We start from the raw sequence: 17868 nt of genomic DNA, 5'->3' as shown, positions 1-17868 counted from the left end.
GCTGCGGGGGGGCAGGGTGTCGGCCGCTGCAGGCCGGAGCTGCCCCAGGTGCTCCCCATGGGGGCCCAGGCCTCGGAGAGCTGGGAGGAGAGGGGAGGGGAGCGGTGGGCCCAGAACCCGGAGTCCTCTGTCCTCACCCTGGGTACGGCAGTGCCCAGAGCTCGGGCCGCCAGTGCGGGAAGTGAGCCAGCATGGAGCCGCGGGGCGGGCAGAGGCCCTCGGCCTCCAGCTTCCTTGCCACCACGGTGGCAGGGGCCCCGGTCTCTGGGGTGGCTTGTGGTGACATGCTGGGGCCACTTGGCTGACCTGGAGGAGGACGCGGGCCCGCCGGGCCCCGGGAGCACATCGCTGCCCTCTCCACCGCGCGCCCCGCCGCCCTGAGCTCAAACGGCTCGCGGCAAGCGTAGCGCTCCCCGGGGACCCCCGCGTAGGTGGACGGCGGCTCCGACTCCTGGGGATGAGGCACCATGAGTGCGGGACATGAGCTCTTGCTCTCGAGTTAGAACCGAGCCAGGTGAGGACCCCAGCTTGGACCCTGAGGCCCTGGGTGGGGCCCGTCACGCCCTCACCCTGCTGCTTCATCCAGTGCGGGGCTACCGGTGTAGACAGGCTGCCTTTGAAGAGAGCCTGGCCGGGGGTTAGCGCTCAGGAGCAGCCCCTCCACTCCGGAACCCCCTAGCCTCCTCCAGGGACCCCGCGGAGCAGGGAACAGCCCGTGGGGGCGGGGCTCGGGCCGGGAAGGGGGGCCGTGAGCCGAGGATGAGGGAGGGAAGGGCGGAGGTGTGACGGGTGGAATTCCCTCCCTCCAGAAAGTGGTGCTGATTCCTGCTCCCTGGTGTCTGGGAACGTCACCTGATTTGGAAATAGGGTCTTGGCATGTGTGCCCTGGTTAAGAGGAGGTCACTGGGGTGGGTCCCAGTCCAACAGACCTGGTGTCTCCCCCGGATGGGGGAGCTTGGACGCAGGGAGAGACATGCTTAGGGAGGGTGACGCAGGGGTGAGGATAGCCCGGAGCAAGGAGGCAGAGAGCAGAGGTTCAGGGGCACACGCCGAGGGCCACCCAGGGCTCCAGGAAGCTGGAAGAGGCAGGAAGCCCCCCCACCCCCACCCCACCGGGAGCGTCTTCTGCTGACACCTGACTTCAACCCCCGGCCTGCAGAACCCGCAGAGGACACGTTTCTGCGGCTCTGCGTCAGCGGCACTGTCTTCTGGCCGCACCCGGGGACCCGTGCTGGAGGGGTTGCGAGGTGCGTGGGGCCCGGCTCACCAGCTGCGTGATCTCCTCCAGCGTGATCTGGTTGTCCCCCGGGTCCTCCTGGGTCAGAGTCCTAAAGCACGAGACAGCACGGGGAGCCTCGTGAGCAGGTTCCCCTGCCTTCCCTCGGTGTCACCCCTCCCCACGCAGGTCCCTGCGGGCTGCCCGGCTCTGCTCTGCACTTTCCCGAGCCGGGCCCACTGCCCGTTGGTCACGGACGTCTTCCTGATGGCCTGACCTTCAGGATTCAGCTCCCTGCCCCTCCGGCCTGGGTGAGGCCTCTCCTGGGGCCCCCTCAGCCCCAGTGTCCTGGTCTCAGGAAGGCTGTGTGCACGCTTGGCCCCTGCCACCCCAGGGCCAGGAGCCCAAGAGCGGGCTCCTGTCTGATCTGTCAGCCCCCGTGGCTGGGGCCTGTGGCCAGCGCCCGTGGCACGACAGGAGGAACGAGGGAAGCGGCGCCAGGCCTGGGGGTGGTGTGGGCAGGAGAGCCTTCCAGACGGAGGAGCAGAGCCAGTGGGAGGCCGAGAGGTGGCCCGTGTGTGGGGGCAGGAGGTAGCGGGTGAGTGCAGAGTGGGCGGCGGGCCATGGTGGGGCGTGAGGATGGGCCCGGAGTCAGAACACAGTGCCTGGCCCACACTGTGACAGCACGGTGACCTCTGGGGGATGAGGCGGCCGTGGGCGCTTGGACAAACAGGAGTCCGCCCCGCAGAAGGCATCATCAGAGAACCTGACAGCCAGGTGACGGTGTACAGAGCGTCTGGCCCGGGGTGCCACTGCTGGCCGTGGCGAGGGCGCCATTCCACGCGGGGCCCCCCGACGCCAGCCTGCTCTCCTCGTGGCAGCGGAGGCAGCGTCCGGGACAAGCTCCCGAGCTGACGGGCCTCCGTCCGTGGGCTCAGGGGCTCTGCGCCCTCCTGAGGGAGAGACACTTGGCCCCAGGAAGGCAAAGTGGACGGTGTAGCTGTTTAAGTCCCGCACTCGCCCCCGACACCCGCAGACAGAGCCAGCCGGTACCGGCCGCTGGGCTCTGGGCAGGGGCGCCCACGCTCCTGTCTGGGCGTCACATGCAGCTGTGGGTGCCACGTGGCCTCTGTGACTGAGGAGCTGGACTCTCAATCCATTAAGATTTAACGGCCCTGGGTGGCTGGCGGCTGCACCAAGGGCACCGGGACCAGACAGGAGCTGGGGGCTGTGCGGGGGTGGGGGGGCAGGTGCAGCTCCTGCCTGAGAGAGGTCCAGGTCCGAGCGGAGGAAGGACATACAGATGCCTGCCGGGGGCCCGTCCGCAGAAACGGGGCGCACAGTCCTCCGGTGGCTCAGGACCCCCCGACACCCAAACACCTGCTTGAGGCCAGCCCACCTGGAGGGAAGCCCCCTGGCTCCCTGCCCCTGGCCAGCAGTGTGGGGACATGGCTGGGCCCCACGCAGTAGCCGTGTCCGGGGGCTGGGGCTGCTCAGACCTGATGATGTTGGCTGCGGCCTTCCTCTCCTGGGTCAGCAGCTCGGGGTCGTGCATGACCTCCTCCAGGAAGCTGACCACCTTGCCTCTGAGCTCGTCGTTGGTCTCGAAGTCCTGTTGGGGGAGACGTGGCGGCGGCTCTGGCCATTGCTCAGGCTGCCCGGAGCTGGCCCCCCGGTCCTGCCACACGCGGGGGGCTGCCTGCCTTGTCTTCCTTTGCTCTGGCTGCGTGGGCAGGCACCAGGAGAGCCTAGAGACCCTTAGGTGTAAAACTCTGGGCAAGACCAGGGGTCAGCTCCTGGCTGGCTGTGACCCAAGGCCAGGACCCTGGGGGTGCAGATGTACGTGGTTCCCTCTGCAGAGAGGAGGACGGACACAGGCCTCAGGGCCCTGGAATGTCCTTGGTGCCCTCCCAGGGGAGCCACCGGAGCAGCCCCTAGGCCCCCTCCCGCTACCCCGAGGCCATCCTGCTCGCAGTCCTGGCAGCGGCTCCCGGGGGCCAGCACGCGGGGTGCCCACCCACCTGAGAGTGTTTGGAGACCCAGTGCCGGAGCACGTTCAGGACGCGGTTGGTGGCCGCTCGCCGGATCACAAACTCCTTGTCCCCGTTCCTCTGGTCAGGGGGAAACCCTGCGCACAAGGGACACAGGGTACAGGAGAACAAGAAATGGGGCTCAGTGCTCGTCGGGATCCAAGCCCTGGGCTGGGGTCAGCCAGGCCGCTGCGGTGCCAGCATGTGGGGCCTTTGGGTCGGGGGTCAGTGCTGGCCAAGGCCGGGGGCAGCAAGCCCTGAACAACCGGGGGGGGGTGGTGTCTGGGGCTGCGGCCGGGCTGTGCCCGCAGAGGGAGCAGACCCCTCCCATGTACCTGCGCTGGCCAGGGACATCCTGCGGTACTTTTCCTTGTTCGGGGCACCCTCGTTGGCTCCTGCCGTGGCGATGGCAAAGGCAGAAGCCGCCGACAGGGCGCTGCGCGTACTGTCCAGTTCCCGACACGAGGTCACGACGACCCCGTTGTTGTAGGAGAAGAGGGGGAACTCTGTGGAGGGGACGGAACCGACCCTCAGCCTTCCCTCAGCTGCCAGAGAACCGGGGGTCCCCACACTGGAGCAGCCCCAAGACAGCGAGCCCGTCCTCACAGGCCCCAGGGCTTAGCAGGCAGAGGGGGGGGCCATTCCCCTGCTCACATCCCGTGGGAGACAAGTGACCCCCCCAGGGCGGTCTTGGGGTAGGGAAAGCCCCCACCTCCCCCTGCCTTCTCCACGGAGCCGTGCCGGTCTGGGGAAGCCCCCAGCTCACGCCCTGTCCACGGCTCTGCTTTATCCCCTGGGGCCCGGCCGGCCCGTGCTGCTTGGGGACAGCATCATGAACTTCCTTACGCTCTTGGGCTATTTGGGATGAACACGTATCCTGTCCAGTGGCTGACAGGCTCACGGGCACAATGGGGCGGAGCGAGGCCTGGCTCGCTGTGTGGCCTCACATGTGTCAGTGACCCTGAGTCCTCGTCTGTGCGCGGTACGGACAGTAACACGCACTCTGAGCAGCGGGTGTCCCGTTAGAGGAGAGGGCGTGGCCGCAAGTCCGTGGCCTCACACCGTGAAACGCTCGGGCCACATAACGCTTCGTGTTTAGCGGTAGCAGTCACAGCCCGATTCTGGAAACCCAGCCCGTCCTCTTCGGGTCTCTGGACAGCAAGCCACAGTCAGGACGAGCTCGCGGTATTGGTGCTGCAGGAAGCGAGTGGCTTCCTTCAAACACTCCAGACTCAGTTCTGATGTCCGCAGTGTGGTCAGTCTGAGAAGCCATGGCTGTGGGCCCAGGGCCGTGGGACCTGCGGGGTCTCCCTGGGCAACCTGGACGGCAGGGGGTCCGTGGGCCGGGGCGGGAGGGGCCGTCCTGAGATGTGAGGCGAGCAAGGGCTCACGTGGGGACCTCGGTCAGTAACTGGGACCACCTGGCCCCTGAACCCCGTGGATGAGCCCACCCACCCCACTGGCCCCTCCGGTGGCCACGCCGTCTGGTCTGGAGTCTGGGTGACCGTGCTGGGCGGAGTGGCCCGAGCCCCGCCGTCGCCCTGTGGGCTGTGACGCTCGGCAGCGGTCCTGCACGTGGGGTCCCTCGTCCCTCATCTGCACTAGCGAGACCGCCCCCTCCCCCTGGCCGCGCCTCCGCCCCCGCGTCCTCCCTGGGTCTGTCTGTAACGTCCGGGGGCTGAGCTGTACCTGAGGAACTTTTGCTTTTGACCGACTTTGGCGTCGTGGGCGATTTGGTCGGTGATGCCTCGGGGTCCCCATCGTCACTCTGGTTTTGGTCGTTGTCGGACTCTTCCCTCACCGAGACTTCCGAGGCTGGAGAGAGAAGGAGCGATGTCACGTGTGGCCAGTCCCTCGGCTGGAGGTCCAGGCCTCTAACGGGCGGAAGCCGCACAGAGCGGTTCGGCTCTGCACAGCGGCGGAGGCGGGACGGCTCTGGGGGAGGGGCTGTGGGTCCCTCCCGCGCCCGCAGGGGTGGGGAGTCTCCAGACGGCGCTTCTCCCCCCGCTGGTCGGCCTCTCACGGGCCCCGACGGGGCTCGCTGGGATGCGAGGGCGGACTCGGGGGTCTGGGGGGGCTGCACAGCGCTGACACGCCCCCAGGGGACGCCCACGAGGCCGGTCACAGACCGCACTCTGAGCGGCAAGGGGCCATGCCCTGTGCCCCCACATGTGTGCATGCGTGTGTCGGTGTGCCCGCGTGTCTGAGTGTGTACCTGTGTGCACACGCGTGTGCGTGCGTGTCTGCTCAGTGCGTGTGCCTGTGAGCGCGTGTCTGCGGATGAGCGTGTGTGCACCTGTGCGTGTGTGCACCTGTGCGTGTGCGTGGGCGTGAAGCGTCTCGGGTGACCATCGGCCCCGCGGCCCAGGGAGTCCTGCTCCGCCCCCGGTCCCGCACTTCTGGTCACATCACGTGTTCTGGTTTCGGCAACAACTTACCGTCTCCCCAAGCTTAGCACACTCGTGGTTTACATATTTCGGAGAAAAGTGATGAACTGTGTTAAAAGTGAGGTCTTGGTCAAAGACTCTTGACCTATCTGGTCCTCAGCTTCCCCAGCTGGAAAGTGAGTGAAACTACCCACGACCCAGGCGACCCAGACGAGCGTCTGCACGCGCGCGCACACGCCCCATCTGTGCAGGGTCAGTCGGGGTCGGGGCTCCTCGATGGCCGGCGGAGAAGCCCCTCGTGAGATCACTTCGCAGGGGCAGGGCCGAGGGGGCAGGGCGGGGCCGAGCGAGGGGGCTGGGCGAGGCCCGGGAGGCGGGGCCGGGGACTAGGGAGCGGGGCGGGGCCTGGGGGCCGCTCCCCCCGCGTCCACTCACTCTGCTTGCTGAGAGCCACGGGCTCTTCCGGCCTCTCCGCGGCCGCGTCGCCCTCGTCCGGGATCTTGTTGGCAAGGCTGCCGGACACGTAGAGCTTGCTGGTGTCCAGCGTGGCCTTGCTGAAGGGCGACACGGCCGAGTACAGGCTGGTGTAGCCGTTGGAGCTGCAGCTGAGGGCGGCCAGGTCCAGGGCCTTGCCGCCCGTGATGATGGGGATGTTCAGGGACAGCTTCCGCCGGCGGCTCGGCGACGACGTCTTGGTGATGGACAGGGGCGGTGGCGACGAGAACTTGCGTGTGGCGCGTGGGGACTTGGGGGGGTCGCCGTACAGCAGCTTGTTGCTCTGGCCACTGGCGAACAGGAGCTCCAGCGACCTGCGGGGCGGACGGGGGACGGCGACCAAGGGTCAGCGTGGGTCCGGTGGCCTTCTCAGGCTTGGGGTTCCCCTGTCTCCGGGGGTGGATCCAGGGGGAGCAGGACACAGGGGCCCCTGCCACGTCGGGGTCTGCACCCACCCGGCACCGCTGGCCTGAGCACGTCCTTGCAGAGCCGCCGGGAGATGCTGAAATTGCAGGACAGACCCGAGGGCGGAGGGATCTCGAGGGAACCGAAGGTGCGCACAGACAGGCACTCCCAGGCCGGACAGCCCGGTTATTTCAGGGGCAATACGCCAGCGCCCCTTCAGAAGTGCAGACCGACCCGACACATTCCTGAGTGAAGCCCGCTGAGCACCCACACCCAGGATCAATGGGGGCACGGGCAACGGACTCCGACCCGCCGGCCTCGAGACCTTGCTCAGCTGGGACCTGCGCTCTGCCCGCTCAGGGCGGCTTTGCCCCAATTCCGTGCTGAATTCTGGATCGCATGAGCCCCTCCCTCTACATGCAAGTGCCCTTAACCTAAAACTCCCCAAGATCGTTTCTGGGGGGATGCAGCTCTGGGAAACGTCCCTGGTGTTTTTGCTACTTGTTGCAAGGGAAAGCCTTCTCTTTCCCAAGCTGGCTGGTTCTGTCCTTTGGCTCCATGCCCCCAAAAGCGAATCCAGTTTAAGTGATGCTCTTGGGACCCTGGCAGCTGGGCCGGTCCTCTGACCAGGTACATTTGAGGGGCATGGGGCAGGGGACAGTGTGATGACACGGCCTGTGGCCAGAGGTCTGCACCTGCCAGTGTCCCCTCTTGGGTCTGGGCAGGGACGCCGGCTCTCCGTCCACAGGGGCCTGATGGATGTCCCCGTGCTCTGACCTCACCCTTACCCAGGTCCTGACCGTGTTTGCGGATGGGGAGGCCGAGGCTCAGAGATGGGAGTGGGGGCAGGCCTGGGGCAGGGAGCGGAAAGTGGGTGTCCCGGCCATCCTGGTCAGGCCCCTCCCTGTGCACGCCGGGGCCCACCTCTCAGGGCCAGGCTGGAAGCGGATACGTCACACATGTCGTCACACATGCAATCACTCACATGTGTGCAGTGTGTCTGTGCTGTGTTCTGCACGGGACAGACCCCTGCGCCTCCAGGAAGGGTTTCCTTAGTTTGCGTGTGGGAACCCAGCCTGCACTGGGTGGTCTGTCCAGCTTTCTCGGGTTGGGAAAGTTCCAGAAGTTCAGAGCAGAGAAATGAGATCGGCCCCGCCCGGATACAGTCAGAGCAGGTGGACGGGGAGCCACTGTGGGCAGGTGGGGGGCTGGGGCATCGGGGTGGGGGCACTGAGTGGCTGACTGCTCGGCTGCAGAGACGGGGGTAGGGAAGAAGTGTGGTTAGAGCCTCCAGGCCTCCTGACCCCTCCTCACGTCCTGGGCTCTCATTTGAGACCCGCTTGGCCTCCCAGGGGACTGGGAAGCTGGTGGGGCACAGCAGCTCTGTCCCCAGTCTCACCCCGGGGGTGGGGGGCATTCAGTGGGGCTCTGAGGCTCGGGATAGGCTGGCCTGGCCACCGTGCAGGCCTGGGCAGAAAAGGAAGTCACCTGCTGGTCCTTCCCACTCCCAGAGCAGCGACCTTCCTCGGGGGATGGACTGGGTCTCTGAACTCCGAGGACCACAGAGCAGCCCTCATGACGTGGTCTCGCGTCCCCAGGCTAACTCCCTTCCCCATGCGTCTCTGTGGGCTGCAGGCCCATGTGCGGTCACTCCCTGCCCGGCCTCTCTCCGTGCTGTCTCGCCTGCGTAACTCGGTGGAGCGGGGCTGGAGGCTCCTGCTGGGCTCAGAGGCTGGGTGCCCGGCCGCTGGACGGACCCTGCGGCTCCCAGGCCGGCTCTCTGGGCTGCCCCAGGCCTCTGCCAGGCTAGCCCGGACCCCGTGACGTGGGCTGCGTCTGTCCGAGTTCTCACCTGGCAGGGACCCAGGGCTCGCGGTGACCCGCCGGGCCCCTCGAGGCTTGGCCAGAGCTGGGGGCGGGCGGATGAACGGCGGACGGAGCAGGGCAGCAGGAGGACAGGAGGAAAAGGAGAGTGAGGGCCACCGCCGCTGCCCGCTCCACCGACTCACGGACGGGCCCCCACGCAGCCCCGGACGCCTGGGGGCATGGGAACGAGTCTCCCGGCCTCTCCGGGTCCCAGCTGGCCCGATGGCAGGGCCGCGCTGTGGCGCTGGGGCTGGACGGGGTTCTTGACGCGAGGTCAAGGTGAACTGCCTCCCAGAGGCCGCACCGGCCCACGTGCACCCGAGGGGGCTCCCCCTCTCTCCACAGCAGGGTGGGGTCCCAGCAGGGAAGGGCTGAGGGTCTCGGCCTCTCTTTGTGACCTTCCACCCATCCTCCATCCCCTTCTTTCTGAAGTGGGAAGGCGGGGAAGCCTTGTGCTGTGGGGAGAGCCTCGTGCACCCTTGAGACACCCCCACCCCACCCCAAGAGCCCCTGGGCAGAGGGGAAGACAGCGGGGCCTGGGCCGCTCAGCCCTCCCTGCCCCTGCACCGAGGGTGGGCTGGTTCCGGGGAGCCCGCATCCCCCCACCCCCCGCCCCCACCAACTCAGGTCGCAGCCTCAGCCTGAGCCCCGCACTCGGCTTCCCTCCCAGCCCGGATGGCCCGGGGCCCGGCGGCGGGAGGGGCCTGCCCACCTGGCGGGGACGGCGCTGATGGGCTTCCGGTAGATGGTGATGAGCTTGTCCAGCACCACGATGGCCGTGGTGAAGACGCGGTAGGAGTGCAGGAAGGTGTTGAGGAAGTCGATGCTCAGGAAGCGCAGGTCGGTCAGCCTCTCCAGCAGCCGCCCCACGCTGGCGTAGCGGATCTGCAGCACTTTGCAGGAGTTCATGGTCTTGCTGAAGCGGATGTCCACGTCGTCGCAGTAGAGGGAGGCGTCCGACCTGCGGGGGAGGCAGGGCCCCGGGGAGACGGCGGTCCGCGCCCGCGAGCCCACGCTCTGGCCGCCGCTGCCTCCCCGACGCGCGGCGGACAGATGGACGCACGGACACCTGCTCGAGGCCGGCCGGCCTGCTCGGGCACCTGGGGAAGGTGGGAGGGCGGCCCTAGGCAGGAACGGGATGCCGGGACGCCGGGTCTGGCTCCCAGCAACAGCCCCGTATCCGCCTAGAAATTCTGGACAAAACCCATCAGACTCACAGACGGCGTGTTGCTGGGCTAAGAGGAGGACGCCCCGTCCTCAAGCGCTCACGGCACCGCCATTCCCAACGCCGCACGGGAGAGGCAACCCCAGGGTCCGCGCACGGCTCACGGGGCAGCCTGGCGGGGTGCGTCCACGTGTGGAGGGCGGCTCAGCCGGGAGCGGGTGCCGCGTGCGAAGGGCCCCACGCCGCGGGTTGGCAGGACACGCCGAGCGAGGGAATCCAGGAGCCAAGTCCGCACATCCTAGGACTTCGTTTCTACGACGCGTCCCCAACAGCCCCGTCCACCGACACGGAGAGCAGGCGGCCGGCCGCCGGAGGGTGGGGGGAGGGCAGAGGGAGGTTTGGGGGGTGATGGAGACATTCTGCAATCAGGCGGTGGTGAGGTTCGCACAACACAGTGATGTGCTAAAATCCCAAACCGCACACTTAAAAACGCCGAGTTTTATGCTACATGAAGTTCCATCTCAGGAAAAACTAAGTGGGAACAGAAAGGTCTAAGGGGATTCCTGGAGGAATCTGGAAACCAGAGGATGCTTCATGTGTCCTTGGGACATTGGCCGCTTACGCATACGGAGTCCTTGGGTTTCCACCGGGAAGGGCCAGGCCTGGGTCTTGTTGGGGTGAGAACCTTACAGACGGCTGAGGCCCTGGGCGGGGGCCCTAAAAACTCTACCCACTGGGGGAGGGAAGGGTGAGTGTCCTGGGTTAGCCCGGGCTCCAGGGAAGGGAGGACGGGGCACAGACGCTCCGGAGAACATGCCCTTTGTCTCCCCATGGCTTGGGCACACAATCACGTACCACGTCGTTATCAGGGACCCCCAACCGGTAGGAAGAGTGGTCCCAGGCTGTGGGCCCTCCAGAGCACCGCCCCGCCGGGCTCTGCAAGACCTTCACGGATAAATCCCTCTGGAAAATGAGCTCACGAATCAAAACAAAGAGCCATACAAGGAATCAGGCCTGCATGAGCGAACGTGACACACAGACGTCCCCGCGTTGGGTCCCTAGGGCTCTCACGTTTCCTGACAACCGTACCGCCTTCTTTCCCTGAGATTTCTCCGCCCGCAGCCCCCACGGCTGCCCTCCCTTCAGCTCCGGCCAAAGCCGACTGCCACGGCCGTTGGTGAGGGGCCCCCAGGCTGGGCAGGGGGCGGGAGGGGACTGTCTAGCAGCTCTGTCCCTTGACCCTGCTGGCCTCTGCAGAGGTCATGCCCACCATGACGCCCCCCAGCTGCCTATTAAAGTACGAAGGTCAGTCTTCAGCCAGCTGAATATCGCCGGACCTCAGGTACGGGATTACAGTAAGACGCTCCTGAGTCCTGCATCCTGGGGCAGAGTGATTTCCGGATGGCGTGGGATCCCAGCAGAGCAGCCTGGCTCTTCTAGGAACTTCCGTGTCGGAGCTGGTGGCAGGACGCCTCCGTGCTCTGAGACAGGTGCTGAGGCGGATGCCCCGGCCTCACAGGTCTGATGACCCCACGGCGGGGCTTGCACGGCCACACGCCTCTCAGCAGGGAGCCTCTCCCGGCGTGGCGACGGCCGGCAGTTCCGACCGCTGTCCCGCACGCAGCGCCCCCCGCCGGTGGGGAGACCCCGGGAGGGGCGTTCTGTCGGTCTCACAGGGTGGTCCCGTCCTGTCTTGGTAGCTGTGGTCTCTAGCTTCTGGACGTCGTGAATCTCGGAATCGTGGTCTCCGTGTTGGAGCAGCGACCGCGAGCCGCCGGCGTCGGACACGGTGCCCACTCCCAGCGGGTGCCCGGCGAGGCACTTCACCCTGGGACCTCAGGTGTCCTTCCTCGAGCCGCCTTTGCCCTTCCTCTGCGCACACGGGCCACCGTGCTTCCCTACGCAGGCAGCGGCTGCCTGACGTCTCCCGTGTGCCGCTGGGACGCAACTCGGACACAGAAGGAACAAATAAAGGACAAGCCTGGAAATCTTACCAAAATGAGCTTCCAGGGAAAAAGCCCTGAAGACATAGGAATTCAGCTCCTACAGGTTGTCACGGCAAGAAAGGGTGTCCTACCCATGGTCTGCTGAAGGACACGAGGCTTGGAGTCAGAATATATGGTTTGGAAGGACACCTGTCCCCCGTGTCCTGTGTGTCATCGGATACCAGACTTACCTCCCTTCCCTGGTCTGTGACGTAGAAACAGGAAGGTCTACCTCACAAGGCTTTAGCAAACACTGAACAAAGTGAGTGGCCTCTGGACTAGGCATGGGTGGTAAATGGGGTCATGCGTTCTCCTGGGGGTCTCCCGTCCAGGAGCTCCGGCGCTGTCTCCCCAGGGCCCTCGCTGGACACATCCCTGGGATTCAAAACATTCCTGGGCGAGGAAACCATCAGCGAGCAGGGACTGCTTCTCAGGAGGAGGAAAGGGCCACAGAGCCTGGGCAGACGCTGCCGTCCAGATGACCCTTCCTGAAGAAACAGGTGGGACGACCCCTTCCAGGGAAACTCCCGTAAGACCCAGACGCTTTACAAGACCTCGGCTTCTGGGTCCGCCGTGACTCAGGAAAGCACGGGATCATCTGAGATCACGGAGGTTTCCTGGACGCCGCAGATGAGATCGTGGTGTCAAAGTAGCCAGAGGCCTGGGCGCTCGGATGCCAGCGGAGGGACGCCCCACACACGCCCGAGAAAGTGTCCTAGCTCCAACAGGCAGCGGCAATGGGGTGAGGCCGGCGAGGGAAAGTGTAAGCCCCACAGGGGACACAGAGAGGGACCGGGTCCGTGCCGGGAGTCTCCAGAGGAAGGGACGAGGGAGAAAACCGGGCAGCAGACGTGTCTGCAGGAGGGGGCCCTCCCGGTCGGCGGCGTCCAGCCCGCGGCCCAGGGGCTGCCACGCGGCGGTCCGGTCTGTCCCCGGAGTGGGGACACCTTCTGCACCTGGGCCCCAACGTGTCCATCCCGGGCCCGGCATGCTCACGGGGACCGTGCCGGGCTGTGTGGCTCGCGTCGGGCCCCTCTGGTGCTGTTTGTTCCCAGCACCTTCTCTCCGGCCCCTTCTGCGTCTGGACAGAGAAGGCTGGAGACATCTCCTGTCGCCCGTCGCCTCCGTCCTGAACTGGCCGCCACTGTCGGTCACAGGGCCTCTGTCCCCTGTGGGAACCCAAGCTGGACGGCGGCTCTCGCCAGGAAGACGGGGCTTGTGCTGCAGGGGCGTCCGTTGCGAGACGCCTCTGGGTGTGACTGAGCTGCCGTGATTCCAGGGGGGGCACTCCCCCACCGACCCCGGGACCACCGTCCCCAAGGCCACATGCTGGGGCCACTGTAGTGCCCTGGGGCCCAAGGCGGGCGCAGCGAGGGTCCTCAGCTCTCTGCGTGGCTGGACGCTCCTCTAGCCTGCGTCCACCCGCGTCCACACGCCAGAGCGCCCGGACGCGCTGTGCCTGGACGCAGCGTGGGGCTTCGCACCCCACACCGGGCCACTCCCGAGTCCGTCTGATGTGGGGGCTGCGCCAGGGACGCAGAGGCTTGTGGGCACAGATGCAGGGATGGTCCCCGCCCACGGGCCGTCCAGCCAAGCCCTCGGTGCCCGTTGCTCCGTCAGGGTGGCACCGGCGGAGACCCTAACCCTTCGCCGTCGCGTGACCCTCGTCTGACTCCTGCCCCCGCCGCCCCATCGTTCACGATGCGGATCCCGTAGGAAACCCCAAGCGCGCTGTGAAAAGTGAGAGGAAGCTGGAGCAGGACAGACGAGGGGGCAGCGTGTGTGACACGCGGACACACGAACTCAGCGGGCGCACGAGCGCCGAACCCACGGGCGGGAGGACCCGGTGGGCGCCCTTTAGGACGCAGCGTGCCTGAGGCACGGGGACACTCCGTGCTCAGGCCTGCGACACCCGTCCCGGGACCACACACCTGCCAGGACAGCTCGGTGGACAGCAGGGGCGCGGCCGGCCCAGGGGCTTTCCTCCCCGTCAGGCCTCCCGCCGGTCCCTGCAGGCCACGCACGGGTGGGGAAGGCTGCTGGGGCCGGGGATGCTGAGTGACGCAGCGTGACGCCCGCTCCAGCCCCGGCTCCTCACATGTGTTCAGAACAGACACGCCGGGCTGTGGCCCAGCTCCTTCCCGGGGTCCCTGAGCCTTCCTGTTCCGGGACCTTCGTCTGGGCGGGCGGGTCTGGCGGTGGACATGGAGACCGGTCACCTCCCCCTGCGACAGTCCGCTCTGCCTGTCCTGCTGCCCCACGGGGCTAATTATCACTCCCAACACTTGTGCTTTCCTGCCTCTGCAGCTCCGTTCACGCTGTTCCCTCCTCCCAGAGCGCCCTTCCCCGCCACGATCCTCACGGTCGGCTCCGGCGTCCTCTCTGCGGCGTCCGTCCCGCCGTGCCAGGGGCCGTCACCTCTCACCTCCGGACCCGCTCAGACCCACGAGCGTTTCTCTCACTAAACGGTCAGGGAGGGCGGAGACCACGCCTGACGGCTTCTGCTCCCTCGGCGCTCCTGGGACCAGGACGCCGCGCTCCGCCGCTGCTGCCCGAGCCCGCGGCTGGCGGGTCCTCGCGGTCCCCGTGCCGGGACACTCCCTTCACTCTGCCGCGGCCATAGCTTAAAACGCGCTGTTTTTCCTTCGCAGGGGATGCCTGGCTCCCTTTCGCCGCGTGGAGGCCGTGTCCTGAGAGACTACGAGGGGTGCCCGGCCCACACTCAACGGTGATCCCACACGTGGCTGTCGTTTTCCCGCTCGAACGAATCGGTCCTGGGCCTCCTGCATCCGAGAGCCACGGGTGCCCGCAGCGGCACTGGGGCCGCCGAGAGAATTCAGCCGGGTTCCCGCTCCTGCCGCCCAGGCTCAGGCCGGCACGGTCGGCGCGGGGACACAGGTCAGGACGCGCCAGGTGACGCCGGACATTGCCCCGTGCGCGTCCCGAATGGGTCGTGGGAGGCATCGCCCCGGACGGCACAGAACGCTGGCTCTTTGTGCGGGAAACAAAAACCACACACGCTCCTGCTGCTGCCCCCGAACAAGAAAACACGTCCTCCTGGGGGGAGGCGTCACCCACTTCCGCTCACCGCGCGGGAATCCGGGCTCGGAAACACCAGGGACGCGTCCGCCATCACACGCGGAGCGCGGCGGGGCAGGAAGGAAGGCGAGGCGGGGAGAGCGCACCGCGGGCCGGCAGCGGGCCTGGGGGTCCCGGGGGGCTCCGACCACGGGCTCCGCGGACGCCCTGCCTCGCCCCTGCAGCCGCTCGGACAGATGCCGCTGTCCTTGAGCCCGTGTTTCTGAAATGCTCATTTTGTGATGAGGAAAAAAATAGTCGTTAAAATAAACACATCACACGTCACTCCCATTCCCACTTAAACAGCCGACAGCCGCCCCCCAAGTCCACGTTTGGAAATGACAAAAATGAAGCCGGAGCCCTCGTCTGAATGCGCGTTAGTAAAACAAACAGAAACACAGACGCCTCCCAGGCCTGAAGGTGCAGCCGTTATGTCTGCGAGACCCGTGACTGGAGGCTCCCGTGCTCTGCTGTGACCGTCCCCAGACGCAAGCCTGCTGCGCTGTGGCCGTGGCCGTCCCCAGGTCACACGCGCACCGGGCTGTGGCCGTGGCCGTGGCCGTCCCCAGGTTGCGAGCCCACAGGGCTGTGGCCGTGGCCGTCCCCAGGTCACACGCGCACCAGGCTGTGGCCGTGGCCGTGGCCGTCCCCAGGTTGCGAGCCCACGGGGCTGTGGCTGTGGCCACGGTCTCCCCTGGTCGGGAGCCCGCCGGCTGTCGGCCACCACTTACTTGATCATCTGCGGCACGGTGACCTTGGAGTTCTCCTCGAACGCGTTCATCATCAGCCCGTTGCACCGGATGTTATCCACACACTGGAAGCGGGGGTGGGGCGGGGTCAGAGCCGCGGCCACGGCCCGGGCCCCACAGCAGCTGCGCCCAGGGAGCGGCTCATGGGCCCAGCCGGATGCGGGGTTCTCGCACCGGAGCGTCGTCCGGCAAGGGCTGGTCGGCCACAGCCTCCCTTCACTCCCTTCAGAGCCCAACTCCGACCCCGGCGACCTTTTGGGACTCGCCTCCCTGGGCCTTCCCATCCCTGACCTCGAAGCAGGGATGAACCGACTTTGCTGGGTTGTCGGCAAACGGGGGCGCCCGACCTGGCCGCTCGGTGGCTGACCTCTGGGGTCTGGCGTGAAGGTCCAGGTCAGGCCATCGTGGCTGGCATCAGCCTCCACACCCCGTGCCCGCGGTCCCGCACCCTGGGTCCTCTGCCCCCCCATGGCCACGCTCTGGGGCTGCAGGCGGCTTCCCCGTCAGAAACCCCGTCTGGGAGAGGCCGGGCTGCTGGGACTAGGGGAACAGAACCCACGTTTCCCTCAGCCTCGGAGAAACTCAAAATCCACATTCCGCTTTGAGTAAGACGTACCCCCAAACGAAAAGTACATCTCTGGGGGGTCCCTTTCCCTCTCACTGCCCTGCCCCCATCGCTGCCGCGGGCACATCTCAGCATCTCCTGGTTGCGAGGGCACGTGTGTCGGGGCAGCTGGCCGGGCGGGGGAGGCCCACCCAGGCTGCTGGGACCAGCGTCCCGACAGGGCTAGGCCCCCATTCTTTGGGAGGGGGTCTGCCAGAGGGCGGTTCCTGCTCCTTGCGCTTCCCAGCCCAGCGTCTCCAGCCCACGGCTCAGAGGCTCCCTTCAGCTCTGGTTCTACCACAGCAACGGAAGGCAGAGTGTCTGGCTGTGGACAGGGCTCCCTGGAGGCATTGGGGGCCCGGGGGAGGACCGGGGGCCCCCACTGGCCTCGGCACTCTTTCCTAGTTTCCGGGTTTTTGGTTTTCTCCAGGGCACACTGGGAGCTCTGAGAACAGGTGTTTGCACACAGAAGGGGCAGATACCCGCTGCGCGCTCCCCTGAGCTGCCTCGCTCTCCTGGCGTTTCCAGACGGGCAGGCAGGCCAGAGGCCGGGGGAGCGGGCCATCTGGGCAGCCTGGAAATGGGGCATAAGAACCAGTGGCGGAGGGCCCACCACTAGATAGAGCAGAGCCTCTGCCCCAGGCCTCCTGCCTCAAATGACGGGAATCCCCAGCTTGGCCGTCCCCCTCCTCCTGCTGTCCGCTGCTCCCCAGGAGGTGCACCCAGTCTGCAGGGGCAGCTGCCGGCGGGCGGCCTGGAGGGGCTCCTCCGCTATGGGGACGGGGCTGCGCTAACCCAGGGAGAGGCCGGTCCTGTCCGGGGCCACGGACAGCCTCTTCCGGACTCCGTCTGTGTCCCAGTCCTGCATGAGCCCACAGCCCTCTGGAGCTGCTCACTGGTCCCCGTGCTTCCTGGCCCCTGGTCCCTGACGGGCATGCAGTCAAAGAGGGAGGCCAAGCCTTCTCTCCGCGTAGCTGACACTAGGCCTTGGAGGGCCCTGCCTGTGTCCCGAAGCTCTGTGATGTCCAGCATCCCACAGGGGTGGTGCTCAGACTTTTCTGTGTGTGCCAATGTCCTGGGGCATACGTGCTAAAAGGTGGATTCCCCGGCTTTGTCCCTGAAACTTCCCCACTGGGCTATGGGGAAGAAACCCAGGGGAGCCCAATAATCTGGAGTTTTAAAAATCACAGTAAGGCATGATCCCAGTGCAAGGGGTTCCCAGACTGCCCAGACTTTGCCCAGTTTTCCAGACTCTGCCAATGGAAGGGGACAGCTGGCCTCCGCCTTGGCCAGGGCTGGACTCGTGTCCTTTCCATTAGAACCTTGCCCCCAGGGCTCTGAAAGCTCAGACTCGAAGGGACCGCATGCTTCCAGGGACAGGTAACCTGGTTTACCTGGCTAATGTCGCTGGTCCACGCCGCCTTCTCTTGCCTGGACGAGGCCACGAGGATGACGGTGAAAGGCGGGGAATCCTTGGGCTCCACCCCAATCTTAAAATCCAAGTGATCTATGTCTTGGTTGGCTCCTTTGGCTTCCAGTTGCAAAACAGAGTCAGCAGAATGAGCGGGGCCCTTCCTGAGCTGGGAAACATCTTCACTGTGCCCCCTCCCCGTCTTACCACGGTGAAGGCACTGGGCCCCTGGCTACCGGGAGAACATCCCCTGCCTCCTTGGGGAGGAACCCCCACTCCAGACACGAGCAAAGACTGAGAAGTAGCTCAGAACCCACGAGGCCGTCCCAGCGGCAGAGCCTGGGAGCCTGGGTTGAGGGTCGGCCTCGGCCGTCATCCCGCCGACGGGCAGCTGAGGTTCCAAGCAAGGACGTCCTGGAGACCCGGAGACCGCGGGGAAGCCAGGACTAGAACCGGCCTCCCCGCCAGGCCCGCCCG

At 66.5% G+C, this 17868-nt stretch overlaps 1 protein-coding gene across 1 annotated transcript in view; it reads right to left on the bottom strand.

The window, feature by feature from the left end:
- RASGRF1 (Ras protein specific guanine nucleotide releasing factor 1) overlaps positions 1 to 17868 on the bottom strand; it is an 88680-nt gene that overhangs the window by 17148 nt on the left and 53664 nt on the right. Inside the window, exons 12-21 of the mRNA XM_044230808.1 lie at positions 17375 to 17511; positions 15359 to 15441; positions 9112 to 9360; positions 8386 to 8442; positions 6069 to 6442; positions 4936 to 5061; positions 3582 to 3752; positions 3238 to 3344; positions 2716 to 2828; positions 1268 to 1328 (exon numbers count right to left, since the gene is read on the bottom strand). Of these exons, the coding sequence (XP_044086743.1) occupies positions 1268 to 1328; positions 2716 to 2828; positions 3238 to 3344; positions 3582 to 3752; positions 4936 to 5061; positions 6069 to 6442; positions 8386 to 8442; positions 9112 to 9360; positions 15359 to 15441; positions 17375 to 17511 (1478 nt within the window). The remainder of the gene's footprint in view (positions 1 to 1267; positions 1329 to 2715; positions 2829 to 3237; positions 3345 to 3581; positions 3753 to 4935; positions 5062 to 6068; positions 6443 to 8385; positions 8443 to 9111; positions 9361 to 15358; positions 15442 to 17374; positions 17512 to 17868) is intronic.

Source organism: Neovison vison, chromosome 13, assembly GCF_020171115.1.
Source record: "Neovison vison isolate M4711 chromosome 13, ASM_NN_V1, whole genome shotgun sequence".
Classification (NCBI taxonomy): domain Eukaryota; kingdom Metazoa; phylum Chordata; class Mammalia; order Carnivora; family Mustelidae; genus Neogale; species Neogale vison.
The sequence above is the reverse complement of the archived record's forward strand: the minus strand, read 5'-3'. Positions and strand labels throughout refer to the sequence as shown.